The 14,646-nt window shown below is 48.0% G+C and overlaps 1 protein-coding gene across 1 annotated transcript in view; it reads left to right on the top strand.

Moving 5' to 3' along the window:
* MAML1 (mastermind like transcriptional coactivator 1) overlaps positions 1 to 12,306 on the top strand; it is a 50,282-nt gene extending 37,976 nt beyond the window's left edge. Inside the window, exons 3-5 of the mRNA XM_022563310.3 lie at positions 326 to 565; positions 2,064 to 2,160; positions 4,031 to 12,306. Of these exons, the coding sequence (XP_022419018.1) occupies positions 326 to 565; positions 2,064 to 2,160; positions 4,031 to 5,010 (1,317 nt within the window). The 3' untranslated portion in view covers positions 5,011 to 12,306. The remainder of the gene's footprint in view (positions 1 to 325; positions 566 to 2,063; positions 2,161 to 4,030) is intronic.
* The last annotated feature ends 2,340 nt before the right edge of the window (positions 12,307 to 14,646 follow it).

Raw genomic sequence — 14,646 nt, 5'->3', positions numbered from 1 at the left:
CTACAGTTGCCACTGGAACTATGTATACAAATATACGAGCTTAAGTGTAAAATCACACCTTTGCCACTGGTGAATCATAGGAAACAAACCTAACATGCAGCTAGTGACTGTTCATTGCCATGCCTGGATACTCAGGTGTTAGTGCTATTGGTCTCCAGCCCCGCCCTGGAGGGTGGTTTCACTGGAGTCGCCTGCAGGGAAGAAGAGGCTTCAAGAGAGAGCCTTGAGCCAGGTTTTCACTGGATGCAGCTCATCTTCTCTGATCAGGGCTTATAGTCTTCAGTGTGTCCCACCTGACTTGAGACCCCCTTTTCTGTGTTGACAGGACCAGAACCCTCCCAGCGTCCCTGTACCAACCCAGGCTGCCAGTGTGGGGACTCAGCCACCTGCCGTGTCCGTAGCCAGCACTCACAGTAGCACCTCCTTTCTCAGTAGCCAGCAGCAGGCAGCTGTAATGAAGCAGCATCAGTTGCTTTTGGACCAACAGAAACAGAGGGAGCAGCAACAAAAGCATTTGCAACAACAGCAGTTTTTGCAAAGGCAACAGCACCTTCTGGCAGAACAGGTAAAGGGAAAGGTGGAAGAAAACCCCACCATCCCTTCCCATGTTTTCCTGCCTCCCAAGTCACTGCAGTGGCTACAAGCTCCAGTGTGTATGTATGTGGATTTGTGATTGTTTGTATGCCCGGTATTAGAGTATCCTTGAAACAGGAGTGTGATGTTTCTCAGACAGTGGTAGCCTGTGTCAGAGCAGCTTTATGTCACTTAGTGGGGATTAATGAAGGCCGAATCTGTGGCTAAAACTGTATGTGTTAGGAACATTTTTCCATGTCCCTTGTCAGCAGCTACCAAAGCACTGAGCTCACTTGGTCCACCAGTTTGCTGTGGGATCCAGCTTTTTTGTAAAGGTAGAGATTGCTATAAGGGAGAACATAAAGCGGGGAAATGAAGACATCCCTGAGGTCCTGGGGTTCAAGAATCAGGACTGACAAGCCCCCTCCCAGTCCTGCAGTTCACCCACTTGGTCACCAAATGTAGTGTTCAGGTACCAAGGTTACAGGAGTTCTCAGGATTTTAAATTACATCCTTAAGACATAAGAGAACTAGCTACCCAGAGAATAAAGTTGATTGAGGATGACTTTAAAGCCCACATTACTGCCTCAATTCTGCCATTTTTTAAATAACAGTTTTATTGGGATGTAATTCACATGACATACAGTCCACCCATTTAAAGTGTATTATTCAAATAGTTTTTAGTTTATTCATAGAGTTATACAAACCATCACCACAGCCACTTTTAGAACGTTACCTAAAAGAAACCCTGTACCCATTAAAAGTTGTTCCCCCATCTTCCCAAGCCTAGGGCACCACTAATCTACTTTTTATCTCTATAGATTTACCTGTTCTGGACATTTCATATAAAATGCATTCAAGATTCAACCATATTGTAGGATGTATCCATACTTCACTCCTTTCTGTGGCTGAATAATATTCCATTATATGAATATGCTGCATTTTATTTATCTGTTCATCAGTTTATAGACGTTTGGGCTGTTTCCCCTTTCTGTGGACATAGGTTTTCAGTCCTCTTGAGTATACACCCAGGGATGGAATTGTTGGGTCATATGGTAACTCTTTAGTTTAACCTTTTGAGAAACTGCCAAACTGTTTTCCAAAGCAGCTGCACCGTTTTACGTTCCCACAGCAGTGTGTGAGGGGGCCAGTTTCTCCACATCCTTGACACACTTATCTGTCTTTGATTCTAGCCATCCTAGTAGGTGTGAAGTGGTATCTATCTCATTGTGGCTTTGATTTGCATTTCCCTGGTCTGCCATTCTTTTTTCTTTTAACTGATACATCACCTTTTTTTTTTTTTTTAAATCATTGCCCCATCCTTCTGTCTCATACTACAATTTATTAAGAGCCCCCCAAATGAGATTACAAGCATTATCTCCACAGGAGTCCCTCTGAGTAACAAACTTGGACAGTTTACTTTTCTCTAATCGCTTTGTTCTTGTTTTATGTGGGTCTTGTAATTTTCTGTTGTTCTTGGCATTTTCTAGGAGAAGCAACAGTTTCAGCGCCATCTGACCCGCCCGCCACCCCAGTACCAAGACCCAACACAGAGCACCTTCCCACAACAGGTTGGACAGTTCACAGGTGAGGAGTGTCTGAGGCAGTGGAGTGGGGCAAGGGAAGGCAGGCACTGGACAGAACAGGCAGTCTGTTCCACTCATGCTGAGTTCCTGCTATCTGCCCAGTTTTATGCTATAGATGCTAAATGGATGTATATGCTCCTGTAACTCCATTCTGCATAAGGAGCCTAGCGTTCTGGTTACCCTACAGGTCAGGAGAAGAAAGTCATAGAGGCAGACTACTTTGGCTAAGTGCTTTGGCTGGGTCCCTGGCTGTATAATCTTTTGAGGCAAAATCATCTGTAGTTGGAAGATATCTTATCAATAGGAAGTGGCTTCTGTAATTCTTAAGAAAGTTCTTTGCTTCTAGCATTATGTGTCTGTTCAAAAAATGACCCTCTCCTATTTTCCAGATAAGGAGAGACTTAATGCACTTGTATGGCCTTTTGCTTCTTTTCTTTCTTCCTGTCTGCTCATATTGGTGTCACGGATGGCAGTATCAGCAGCAGACAGTTGACCAGAAAGGGGCAGGAAGCATTCTGAGGTCTCAGCTGTCTTGTCTCAGATATGTGAGGGAACCTGACTGCCATTGCTCAGGCTGTTGCTCCAGAAATAGAGATTTCAGTTGACAAATGCAGTAAAATCTAGGCCATACCTGCCTTCCTAGCTCTTGGAATATCTTCGAAACCTGTGCTTCTCTTGGTCAGTGATTCTCGTTATAAAGTGTCCCAGAGAAGTTGACCACAGCTGTGCATTCCAGAGGAGACTTAAGTGGGGTGTTTTTTTTTTTGTTGTTGTTGTTTTTGCGGTACGCAGGCCTCTCACTGTTGTGGCCTCTCCTGTTGCGGAGCACAGGCTCCGGACACGCAGGCTCAGCGGCCATGGCTCACGGGCCCAGCCGCTCCGTGGCATGTGGGATCCTCCTGGACCAGGGCACGAACCCGTGTCCCCTGCATCGGCAGGCGGACTCTCAACCACTGCGCCACCAGGAAAGCTCTTAAGTGGGGTTTTATGCTTGTGCTAACACGGACCAGGGGTTGAAGTCTGTGGGCATCTCAGAAGCCTGGGTCTTGGCCAGCTTTCCTGCCTTCATCCCATCTGATGTTGTTGTGGGCTATCAGTGGTAGAGAAGTGGACTGTTTCAGCATTTCCCTTTTGTCTTCAACTCAGTTTTTAGTTTAGGTGCTGATGGAGAGAGGAAGAGGAGAAACAAAGTGTACTCAGTTATGGCCAATCCCTGAACAATCGCTCACCTACCAACAAAAGTCTCAGTCAGGGCTGTCACCATGCATCCACTGCTTAAGACAGAGTCCCAAATAGCAAGTTCCCTGAGGACAGGACCTCTCTGTCCCATTCCGTGCTGTCTCCCCAGCACAGAACCTACCACAGAGCAGGTGCTCAGTAAATATCTTCTGATTTCAGTCCAGACTCCTTCCTCCCTTCACCGCCCTGCAGTGCCACACTGTGTGGGCCTCATCTAAGTGATCCTGACAGTCCCTGCCGAGCTAGGTCTAAACCAGAGTCACAGTCCAGTTACCCTTTGGCTTTGCAACCCTGTCCCCTCCTATGGTGGCTGCAGCTCTTCTGAATCTGGCCGGGACCATCTCTTCCTTTTATCTCTCGATACTCTCCCCACATTCTAGCCATAGAGTTTGCCCCTTCCTCTGTGCCTGTCTTAATCTCCTTTTTGCTCCAGACTGGCCTCCATTCCACCCTGTGGGAAACCTTTGCCCCCAGGGTTCTCTTTGAGGTTCCACTGATCATGAGGTATCTGGTGTTCTGATTTTGCCTTTCAGGCCTGTGGGATAGCAGCTGCAGCATGGGTCTTGGAGGTATCTCCATAGTGGTGGTGAAGAAATGCTAGCTTAGTTGACAGAATTTTCTCTGTCTTCTAGGGTCCTCTTCTGCCATGCCTGGCATGAACAACTTGGGTCCATCTAACTCCAGCTGTCCTCGAGTGTTCCCTCAGGCCGGGAATCTGATACCAATGGGTCCTGGACACACTTCGGTTTCCTCTCTCCCTTCAAGCTCAGGCCAGCAGGACCGGGGTGTGGTTCAGTTCACTGGCTCGCAAAGCATGCCACAGGGCAGCCTCTATGGCATGGCTTCTGGTATGACCCAGAGAGTTGCCCAGCCCCCGCCACAGGCCACCAATGGACATGCCCACATTCCACGGCAGACCGGTGTGGGCCCGAACACCTCGGTTTCAGCTGCCTATGGGCAGAACTCTCTGGGGAACTCGGGTATCTCCCAACAGCACAATAAGGGGACCCTGAACTCTGGTTTAACTAAGCCACAGGTCCCAAGGGTATCGGCAACCATGGGAGGCCAGAATTCCACATGGCAACATCAGGGAATGCCGAACCTGAGTGGCCAAACCCCAGGGAACAACTCCGTAAGTCCCTTCACTGCAGCTTCCAGTTTCCACATGCAGCAGGCCCACCTGAAAATGTCCAGCCCGCAGTTCTCCCAGGCGATGCCCAGCAGGCCTATGGCCCCCATGAGCTCAGCAGCTGCAGCAGGGTCCATGCTGCCCCCTGTGAGCACACAGCAGAGGACCAGTGCCCCTGCCCCAGCACCTCCCCAGGGAGCCCCACAGCAGGCCTTGCCAGGCCTGAGCCCAGCTGGGCCTGAGCTGGGGGCCTTCAGCCAGAGCCCCGCCCCAACAGTGGGCGGCCGGGCAGGGCTACACTGCGCCCAAGCCTACCCTGTGAGGACCGCAGGCCAAGAACTGCCCTTTGCCTACAGTGGGCAGCCAGGTAGCAGCGGGCTGGCCAGCATGGCCGGAGATGCCGACCTGATCGACTCCCTGCTGAAGAACAGGACTTCGGAGGAGTGGATGAATGATTTGGACGACCTTCTAGGGCCTCAGTAACAGGAGGATTTGTGGTGTTTTCAGTGTTCATACAGCCTATATTTTTCTTCTCAAATTCAAGAAAGAGCAACTACTTTGGACCAAAAGCCCACAGCCCGGGGAGCTGGGCAGGTAGAGCTAGAGCCATGGGGCTGAGGCCTGGTCCTCCAAGGCTCTGTGGGGCCCAGGGCTCCCAGCCAGCAGTTGTGGTATGTTGGGCTGGCCCCACCCCATCTGCTGGCGTCGTTATCTGGTTTTGGGACAGCAGGACAGGGTTCTGCAGGTGGTTTTCTATCCAAATGACCAAAAAACCAACAGTGAAACCCCACGATGTCAGGCTTATAAAAATCTATGCTATCATGTTGACTTAATCCAAGATTTCTCCACTTGCCCCAATTTTGGGACAAATTTTTGTTGAAACTTCATAGCAGAACTATTTGCAATTTGTAGCATAGAAAAGATTTAAATTTTTTTTTAAGGTATTAAAACAGATTAGGGTAGGTGGTGGTTTAAATTGATAAGTGGCATTGGAAACTTAGGGTTTCCTTCTGATTAAGAGCCTTTTTTATTCCTGCTCTTTGTCAGCTTTCAGGGCAAAGGGAGGCTCACTGGAAAATCATTTCCGTAAGTGCAGGCTGTGACTGCATGTGCCAAAAAGGAACAGGATGCCATGAGAAAGCAGAGTTAGTGACACAGATCTGGTCTTACCAGCAGCTCCTCCTTCTCCCAGAATGCTGTTCTTCCAGGCTGGCATTTAGGAGGATGTGGGCTGAGGAATCCCTTCCTCCCATGTGTTGGTAGCAAGACCCCAGGTGGCCCCCAGGCCAAATGCTGAAATGAAACAATTGGGATTCCTGTGTCCTCTTTTGTTGTTTCTCCGAAAACTCATCTTTAATGTGTTAGGAAGGTGATCATTGTCGAGTTATGAACAGATGTCTTTCCTGCACCCTGTCTTCATTTCCCATAACCTTTCTTTCTGCCTCCCCTTCTTTCTCTCTCCAGCCCAAATGGAAAAACTCCTTAAGCCACTGATTTACTGGATTGGAGAGAAAAAGAAAGAGTCATTAGAATTCCCTAGGGAAGCCTAGCATAGTAAGGAGCTGGGTATCCCTTCCCCAGAAAGCAAAGGTTTGTGGGAAGGAGAAAAATAGGTGTGCCCTGTTTGGCAGGGAGGACGCAGGCCGGGCCAGAGGAAGGAATTCCACTTTGTTTTACTACTTCTGCCACTCCCTTGTCAGATGACTTGCACTTTTTAAAGAGAATTGTTTTGTAACACTAATACATCCTTTCTAAAGATTCAAATGGATTTCTCTCTTAAGGTCTATGACTTTTTAGGTCTTGACTAAGCTAAGAGTCCACAACAACCTGTGGGCTGTTTGTGGGAAATGAAGACAGAGCACTTCGATGTAACGAAAGCAACATGGTAAGCACAAGGTGAGACCCTTTTAAATGGGGTGTCGGAGAGAAAATAGTACACTGAAAAGAGTGGCGTATATACAGAGTGGTCTCTGGCGAAACCACAACCCCATTTTTATTTCCCTGGAGCCTCAGAATGGATAATTCAAGGAGTATCATATGTAAAGAATTGAGCCAAGGAAAATATTCACACAACCAGCTTGAGTGGCTTTGAGGGGACAAAGGGTTGTACACACATTGGTAATTATTTTGCACCAGCAGTGCCTTTCATGGGGGTACTTGGACCCTCAGATCTTCTTCTCTAATAGCCATTTGCCACCATGGGTGGTGTTTGGGCCATTTCCCCTTTAAACACCCTCCCTGCCTTCCCCAGTTACTGAATATAACTCTCAAAGAAGGGAATGAATCATAAAGCCAGTGAAGACTCCACCCTCTGAGTGAGTTCCCCAATCTGAAGGGGAAGAGGGTGACTTCAGCGGGTTTTCTACCAAAAATAGCAGGCGGAAGGCTGGTGGTGGGTCCTTGCTCCTCTCCTGGTCTCCCTCTGGCTGCTGCTCACCTCTATCCCTGGGCGCTCGCGCCTCTGCCTCCCCCTTGTGAGGAGGGCTGCCCCTGCCTTAGTCCTGGGGCCACCTAGACAGACAGCAGGCTTCTCACTTGCTGCAGTGTCAGAGCAATAAAATGTGATGCTTGGAGTCCCCCCAGGGAGCTGCCTGTGGCTTTATTTATGAATCTGGTTTTTGGGTAGTCAGGGAAGGAGACAACTCCACTTCAGTGCAAATCCCCATCTTCCAGGAGCCATGACTCAAAAGAAAAGGGTGCTTGGACTTTTGTTATACACACTTGCTTTGTGTAAATAAATGTTTACAATTTTATATTAAAGATGGAATAAGCGTTAGAGCTTCTGACTGTATATTTTTTACTTTTATAGATTTTAAAACTATGATCCTTTATATATGTGTTTTGGGGGCTATAAGTTTTATGTCAAACGGTATTGTTAACTTTTTACTGTCATCAAAGTACATAAAAGTCCTATTAATTCCCTTATTCTTCTACTTCCCTTAACTCTGGTATACACCAAAAAGAAATCTTTACTTTCCTGTTTTATCATTATAAAATAATAAAAGTATTTTGCTAGTATGGAAACTGCCCATGTATTTCAATTCACATGGCTGTGCCACAGGCAGGAGGTGGACCAGTACACAGCTGCTTTGTTTGGTAGTTGATTTCCTTTGTGATTTAGCTGCTTTCTTAATGCACATTGGTGGTGGGGGTGTTTGGTTTGTTTTTTGGTGATACATAGGAAATTAGCACTGACATTGCCCAGGGCCACCAGTCTCTCCCCTCTCTAGACCTCATCCATGCCCTTAAGTCTAATGTGAGGGAAGTTGGACTTAAGGGATACTTTAGATCCTTAGCAGTTCAGATGTTTTGCTTAAACCCTTAGATTTACTGTCAGTGCAGTTCTCTAGGTCTTGTTTCGTTTTCTTTTTTATTGTAAGAAAGTGTGTGCTCTGGCATGTTCACCCACCCACTCTTGTCAGTGTCACACTGTGAAGGGGCATCAAATGATGACAGAAGCCATCCCGGGAGCCTGGAAGGCAAGTCTTCTCAGTGACCTCTCACCTCAGCCATAGGCTGGAAGCGGGTCAGACCTAGAGAAGCTGGAGCTCTTAGAAGGGCAGGAAAGAGCACCCTTCAGGGAGGAAGCCTGTCATGTGATGGAATTAAAAGGTTTAATTACTCTAATGAAGCCTAACATAGCCATGTATATAAGGCACAGTAAAGGGAAGAACACAAGACTCATGAAGTCTTGGCTGAGAATGCACAGAATGTGTGTGTTGTTTGGCGTGGGGTGGGGGACACGCTCTCATGAGTGGTGAAGGAAGTACAAAACAGAACCAAAGGGAGATGATTCTGCTTGTCAGATTACCTCAGTCATCCTCAGTGCTGACTGCAGTGTGATGAGGCAGGCTGCTGTACAACTTTTTTGTGGGAAGAAATTTTGAAAAAGGTAGCAAGCGCCTTAAAATATTTGTGCTGTCTGTCCACCCCAGAAATTCCAATTCTGAGAAGCCATCCTTGAAAATAATTCTGAGTGCAGAAAACGGTTATATAGCACAGTGGTGTTCCTAGTAGCACTATTTATAACTGCAGAAAACTAGGAGAATCTAAAGAGCTGTCAGAGGGGATTGGTTAAGTAAATTGCAGTACTTCCTCTTGATGAGATACAATATAGTTACTTTAAATATTTAGGAAGGTTTTGAACATTGCAACTTGGAATGCTGGTTTTGTTGGGCTTCCTGTTGGGAGCCAACAGAAAAACTGGCTAATAAAACCCTGAACGTTCCCTGCCCCCAGTCTGTATTTTAGGTTACCAGCTAATTCCCAGAATCAGAGGAGGTGTTTAACAAGCCAGGCCTCAGGAGTGCCAAGGGTCAGGCCGTTCCAGTCTCTGCTTCCTGACCACCTTCCCAAGTCTGTCGAGAGTTACAAGCCAGACTCATGTGGTGACCGAGGCAGCCTTCTTGAGGCACAGCTCCCTCAGCTCATGTTTATAGAGCACCCACTATGTCCAGGCATTGTATTAGGAGCAGGGAAAGTAGCAGCAGTATAGGAGAGCAGGGCCCTGCTCTGTGGACCTTCAGTCTCATGTGAAGGGGATGTCATAACATGTGACAGATGATTTCAAAATGGTGTCAGGAAGAAACTAAAGCAGTGCATAAGGTAGAGGCTGCCGTGGGGGAGGGGAGGCCTGAGAGACTTTAGATGTGGTGGGCAGAATAGGCCCCTCTAAGGAGACACCTAACTGAGGCCGAGTACTGGAAGGGAGCCAGCCAGAGCTCTGGGGAAGAGCAGTTCACAGCCACATGGAACAGGAAAGGAAATTCCCCAAAGGAAGAGGGTGCTGTTAACAGGAAGGGAGGAACGCTGAGAAAGTAAAATCAACAGATGCCCAACACATGTTCAATTAAAAGCACAAAGGACATATGTTGCATATAGTAGGAGAGTGAGCCCTTGCCCCTCTGCCAGGTGACCCCAGCACTGCAGCATCCGCAGTGCAAGCCTGTGCTACTCTGGGGCCTCTGCCAGCCCAGCCCAAGGAGATGCTGAAGGTAAGATGGGGTCCCACATTCATCCCTGGGGTTGGACTGCTCCTGCCATCATTAGCAGCTTTATCAATTAGACAACCTTAAGGCCAGTCAGCTGATGAGGGTGTGGAAGTGGTAAAGGTGTTGAAAGATGCAAAATGGTGGTTGCCTGTGAACTTGGTCCAAGGCCAGTCAACTAAAAGTGCCAGGTACTCCGGGACCAGCACAAAGAATGGTAGGTGATGTCTTGGAAACAGGTCAGCTCTTCTGCACATGGGATCAATTTGCCTTACTGGAAAGCTGGTGATGCACTTGCCACTTTTCAGATAGGCTATGCTTATGTGGCAAAGATAATTTGCCTTCTGAATGGTTGCAGTTAGCTGGGCTGCAGACCCTAGTCAGTACCTGCAGACCATTTCATGGAAGTTGGAAAAAGTAGCTTCAGACCCTCACTCAAAGTGAAATCCAGCATGGCAAGGACAGAACACACGGCTCCACCTCGATGTCAATGTTCTGGAATGCAAACTCTGAGAAAAGTAACCTGTGTGAGAAAAAGATAGGAAGGTGTCTGAGAAAAAGATATCTGCTGCAAAAACAGATATGGCAACAAATACAACAGCTGCCCGAGGGTGGGGTGAGGGGGTTCAGGATTCCCTCTCCTGTCTAATGAGGCCGGGTGGGAAGAGTCCTCTGCTGCAAGTGACACGGCGGGTCCTGGCCGGACAGGCACACCATGCATTCCGGGGCTGTTAGGTGGTCGGCGCCGGGAGTCCAAGCAGAAGGCTCCATTTGTCTTTGTATCTGGAAAGCAGAATTTTTCAAGGTTACAGAGAAAAAAAGCTGGAGATACATATTCTTAATAAGTTGTGAAGGATCTAGCTCCACTTGATGCAGCTGAGGTGAGTACTTGCTGCCCTACCTTTGGATTTATCACTACTGACACCTCCACCATCTCTCATCTTGAGTTTTAAGGCTCTAGATAGGTTGTATACTTTAAGTACCCACTTCTTTAACGCAGGGCGAAGCCCAACCACATACAGTCATCTTCAAAGTCAAGAGCTGCAAATGTTGCCGTCCTTCCTACCATGTCACATTACCCTTGGAGTTGGAGGCCCAAGAAAATCCTTCACCCAAGTAGTAAAAAAAAAATCCAAATCTGCTCTATTAGTTGTATCTCCCCCCATGCCATTTCTTCTTTTTGATACTTGCTTGTGCAGTAAAAGACGCTTAAACTCTGCTGCTGCCTCTCGTTCCTTCTGTTGAACCTATCCAGCCTCCTCTGTTGGCTCCTCTCTCCATCCATCCAACTTTTTAGCCCTGCCATAGTGTTATAGGAAGACTAGAACAAGAGAACAGGCTTGTCTGAGCCCAATCCTGCCACTACAGACAAGGTGTGAGCCCAGCTGACTCTTCAGGACCGAGGGGCTCCTTCCATCAAATGCCAGGAATGTTGGCTGCTGCCAGCTCTCAGCTGAGTCTGGGAATTGCCTTCAGTGGAAAGGAGCTGCCTTGCCTGTGGCTATGCCCCCTACTCAGGGGCAGCCCACATCTGGAGCCTGGCCAATATGGGGGTACAAAGGCCCAGCCCCTTTCCTCAATTTGGGGCATGAAAGGGCCACCCAGATCCACGGTGCCAGTGGGACCATCTGAGGCCTCTGTTGCGACTGCCTCTCGGTTCAACACCCCTCTGCCCAGTCCAGCTGCCCTTGCCTACTCACCAAAATCTGCTTCTGGGGAAGCCAACCTGAGACAGTAGGAGTGGGGAGTGCTCTCAGAGCTGGCTGGAGCTGGCTTACTGCCAGCTGCCCGGCCATGAGAGCCCCATCACTGGTAACCATGGGGCAGGAAAAGCCACTAGCATGCTGAAGTTAACAGGCTTTCAGCATGGTGATACCGGGATAGGATACTGGAGAAGGGAATGCAATATCCTACGCCTCCAAGAAGTTTAAGGGAAGGAGTAATTATAAGAACTGTGGAACAAAAGCCAAAAAAAGTGTTAGGATGTGGAGAAGGTGGGAATGCAAAATAGTGCAGCAGCTATGGAAAACCGTATGAGTGTTCCTCAAAGCATTAGAACTACCACGTGATGAGGCAATACCAGTTCTGGCCATTTATTTATCCAAAAGTACAGAAATCAGCAGATATTAGCACAACCATGTTCATTGCAGCACTATTCACAGTAGCCAAGATGTGGAAACAATCTAAATGTCCACCCATAGATGAATGGATAAAGAAAGTGCAGTACATGCATACAATGGAATATCCTCAGCCTTTAACAAAAGAAATTCCGCCATATGCAACAACAGGGATGAATTTTGAGGACATTTTGCTAAGTGAAAAAAGCTAGCCACAGAAAGGCAAATACTGTATGATTCCATTTACATGAGATGAGGTACTGAAAATAGTCAAATTCACAGAATCAGAGTGGAATGGTGGCTGCCAGGGGCTGTGGGAGGGGAAATGGAGAGATGCCAATGAATAGGCGAAATGTTTTAGTGAAGCAAGACTAAGAAGCTCTAGAGATCTGCTCTATAACAGCAGTCAAGCATACTGTATTGGGCTTCCCTGGTGGCACAGTGGTTGAGAGTCCGCCTGCCGATGCAGGGGACACGGGTTTGTGCCCCGGTCCGGGAAGATCCCACATGCCACGGAGCGGCTGAAAAAAAAAAAAAAAAAAGACTGAGTGTGAAATCAGAGGGCCTCTTTGGCAGGCTCTGAGAAGGGCAGACAAAGCTGAGGGGATCAAGCCAGGCCTTAGGTGTTAAGAGGGCAGATTGAACTTTCAACCCACCAAATCTCCTACACAAAAGTCACTGTCCTCATTAGGAAGGAGAGGGTCCCTGACACTTGGGATGGGAACATCTGATTGATGCCTTAGAAAGCCTTGGAAGCCCAGGTCCCCCTGCAACCCCTGGGCCTGCAAACACAGCCTGCTTCTCCCTCTTAAGGATTGGTGCCTTCATCTTGCTTAAAAATCATGCACAGACCTCTTCCCCACCTCCCCTTCTGGCCACTGGATCAATAATGAGGGTGATGTAATTACAACCTGTCTCGGCAAGTGTTGGGCCTGTTGAGAGAAGAAAGGGACAATATGCCGAAGGCACTGAAGGACCTTGCCAAGATGGATGGGCAGGAGCCAGGAGTGTGTGGGACTGAAAGGGCTGGGGTGGGGGGAAGGCAGTGCTAACAGGAAATCGGTCCAGGGAGGGCTTTATCCATATGGGAGTGCCCTGCTGTAACACAGGACTTATTACCCTGAACGCTACACTCCCAGGAAACATTGATAATAGGCCCCTAGCTTGGCTCTTGGAAGCTTTGAGAAAGCCATGGCCTGTGCTCAGGGAAGTAGAAATGCAGGAGCTGCTGCAGCAGGCAGTAGAGGCAGGGCTCCACACGCTCGGTGAAGGACATGCTAGAGTGGACAGACTGTGATGGGCCACAAAACCTACCAGCCAATTATGTTCTGCAAGAGGACCCAGAGGACATCCCATTTACCCAAAAGAGAAGGCACACTGGAGAGGGGCACCACATCACTGAGAAGCTGGGTGGCCATTCCTCCAAGGCCCAGACTGACAGTAGAAGGCATAACAGAACCAGCCTCCCTGATAGCAGTGGGGTTGTGGGGAATCCTAAAGCAATAGGGCCAGGTGGCAGCATGGACATTTCAGAAGCCAGATGTGAACAGTTATCATAATGAGCGGCCAGGTTGGAGGACCTAACCCACAGAGAACTAGGGAGCTATTAATGGATCACAATGTAGTGCAGGGACAACAGTGTAGTGCAGGGCAGCTGACAAGAGGTTGGCTTCCTTTATACAAGCAGAAGGAATCAACAGTGGGTCATTGATTGGTTGGCTGAGGGAAGCTGTCCCAAAACAAAAGTTACAAAACACTGCCCAGTTTCCAGAAAGGCAGCCATCACTGCGAGTGACACAGTAATGATTCTCCCTGTCCTCCCCAAAGGGACCCATAGTCATTTACTCAGACAACCATACCCCAGGGAGGAGGAATACCTAGATTTTGCTAGGTTACTTGGATATGAAGTCTGAGTTGACATTGACAACTGGGGGTGCCAGGAGTCTTCGTGGCTCCCAAGTTAGGTTAGGGGTGTAAGAGCAATACATGAAATGGAGCCCTGGCCCAGGTCTAGCTCACGATGGGACCACTGGATTCACAGCTGCACCTGACTACTTCCCTAGCCCTGAGGTTTAATCAGAGTGGACACACCTTATCATTACAGAACCCTCCCACTGGCCAAGTGGAAGCCTTGGAAACTGCTCCTCCCAGCCAAGAGAGTATATAAAAAACAATGTTGCATTCCAGAGGGAAAAGCAGAGATTAGTGCCACCGTTTTAAAAGCCTTATAGGATGCAGAGGTGGTGGTCTCCCTCCCATATGCTCATTTAATCCACCAGCCACTACAAATAGCAGATAGTCCCTGCCAGAGAACTTGGACTGCTGCAAACTCAGCCTAGTTGAGTCCAAACTGCAGCTGCGATGAACATCAGCCAACTTCTGCCATCAACCACCCTGGTGCTGAAAAAAGGGGCTTATGAATGGACTAGCTATGATGGCAGTGGTGGAGGCTCCACATGATCCCAGCAGTATTGCCCCAACTCACCAAGGCTACTCTAGCTCTGTCACTGCTGAATGTCCATCCTGCCAGTGACAGAGACCAATGCCAAGCCTCTGAGTCAATCTATCCCTCGAGGAGACCAACTAGCTACTTGGTGGCACATTGGTCCCTTCCATGCAGAAAAGGGGAAGACATTCGTCTTTTTTTTCTTTCCTTTCCTTCTTTTTTCCCTCCCTGCAGCTTTTCATTTTTAAATAATTTCAAACTTACAAAAAGAGTTGTGAAAGTAATACAAAGACCTCAAAAACATTATGTGAAGTTGTGGCAGACATGAAAGACCACATATTGTATATTCCCTTTATATGAAACGTCCAGAAAACAGATCAGTGGTGGCCTGGGACTGGGATCTTATGGGGGAGATGAAAATGTTCTAAAATCAGATTATCATGATGCTTGCACAACTGGGTAAATTTACTAAAAGTCATTGAACTGACCTTTTTTTTTTTTTTTTCGGTACGTGGGCCTCTCACTGTTGTGGCCTCTCCCGTTGCGGAGCACAGGCTCCGGACACGCA

This window comes from Delphinapterus leucas, chromosome 3, assembly GCF_059928025.1.
Source record: "Delphinapterus leucas isolate spDelLeu-1000000601 "Yukka" chromosome 3, BTC_Dleu_Yukka2, whole genome shotgun sequence".
In the NCBI taxonomy this organism is placed as follows: domain Eukaryota; kingdom Metazoa; phylum Chordata; class Mammalia; order Artiodactyla; family Monodontidae; genus Delphinapterus; species Delphinapterus leucas.
This window is presented reverse-complemented; position numbering and strand designations above follow the sequence as displayed.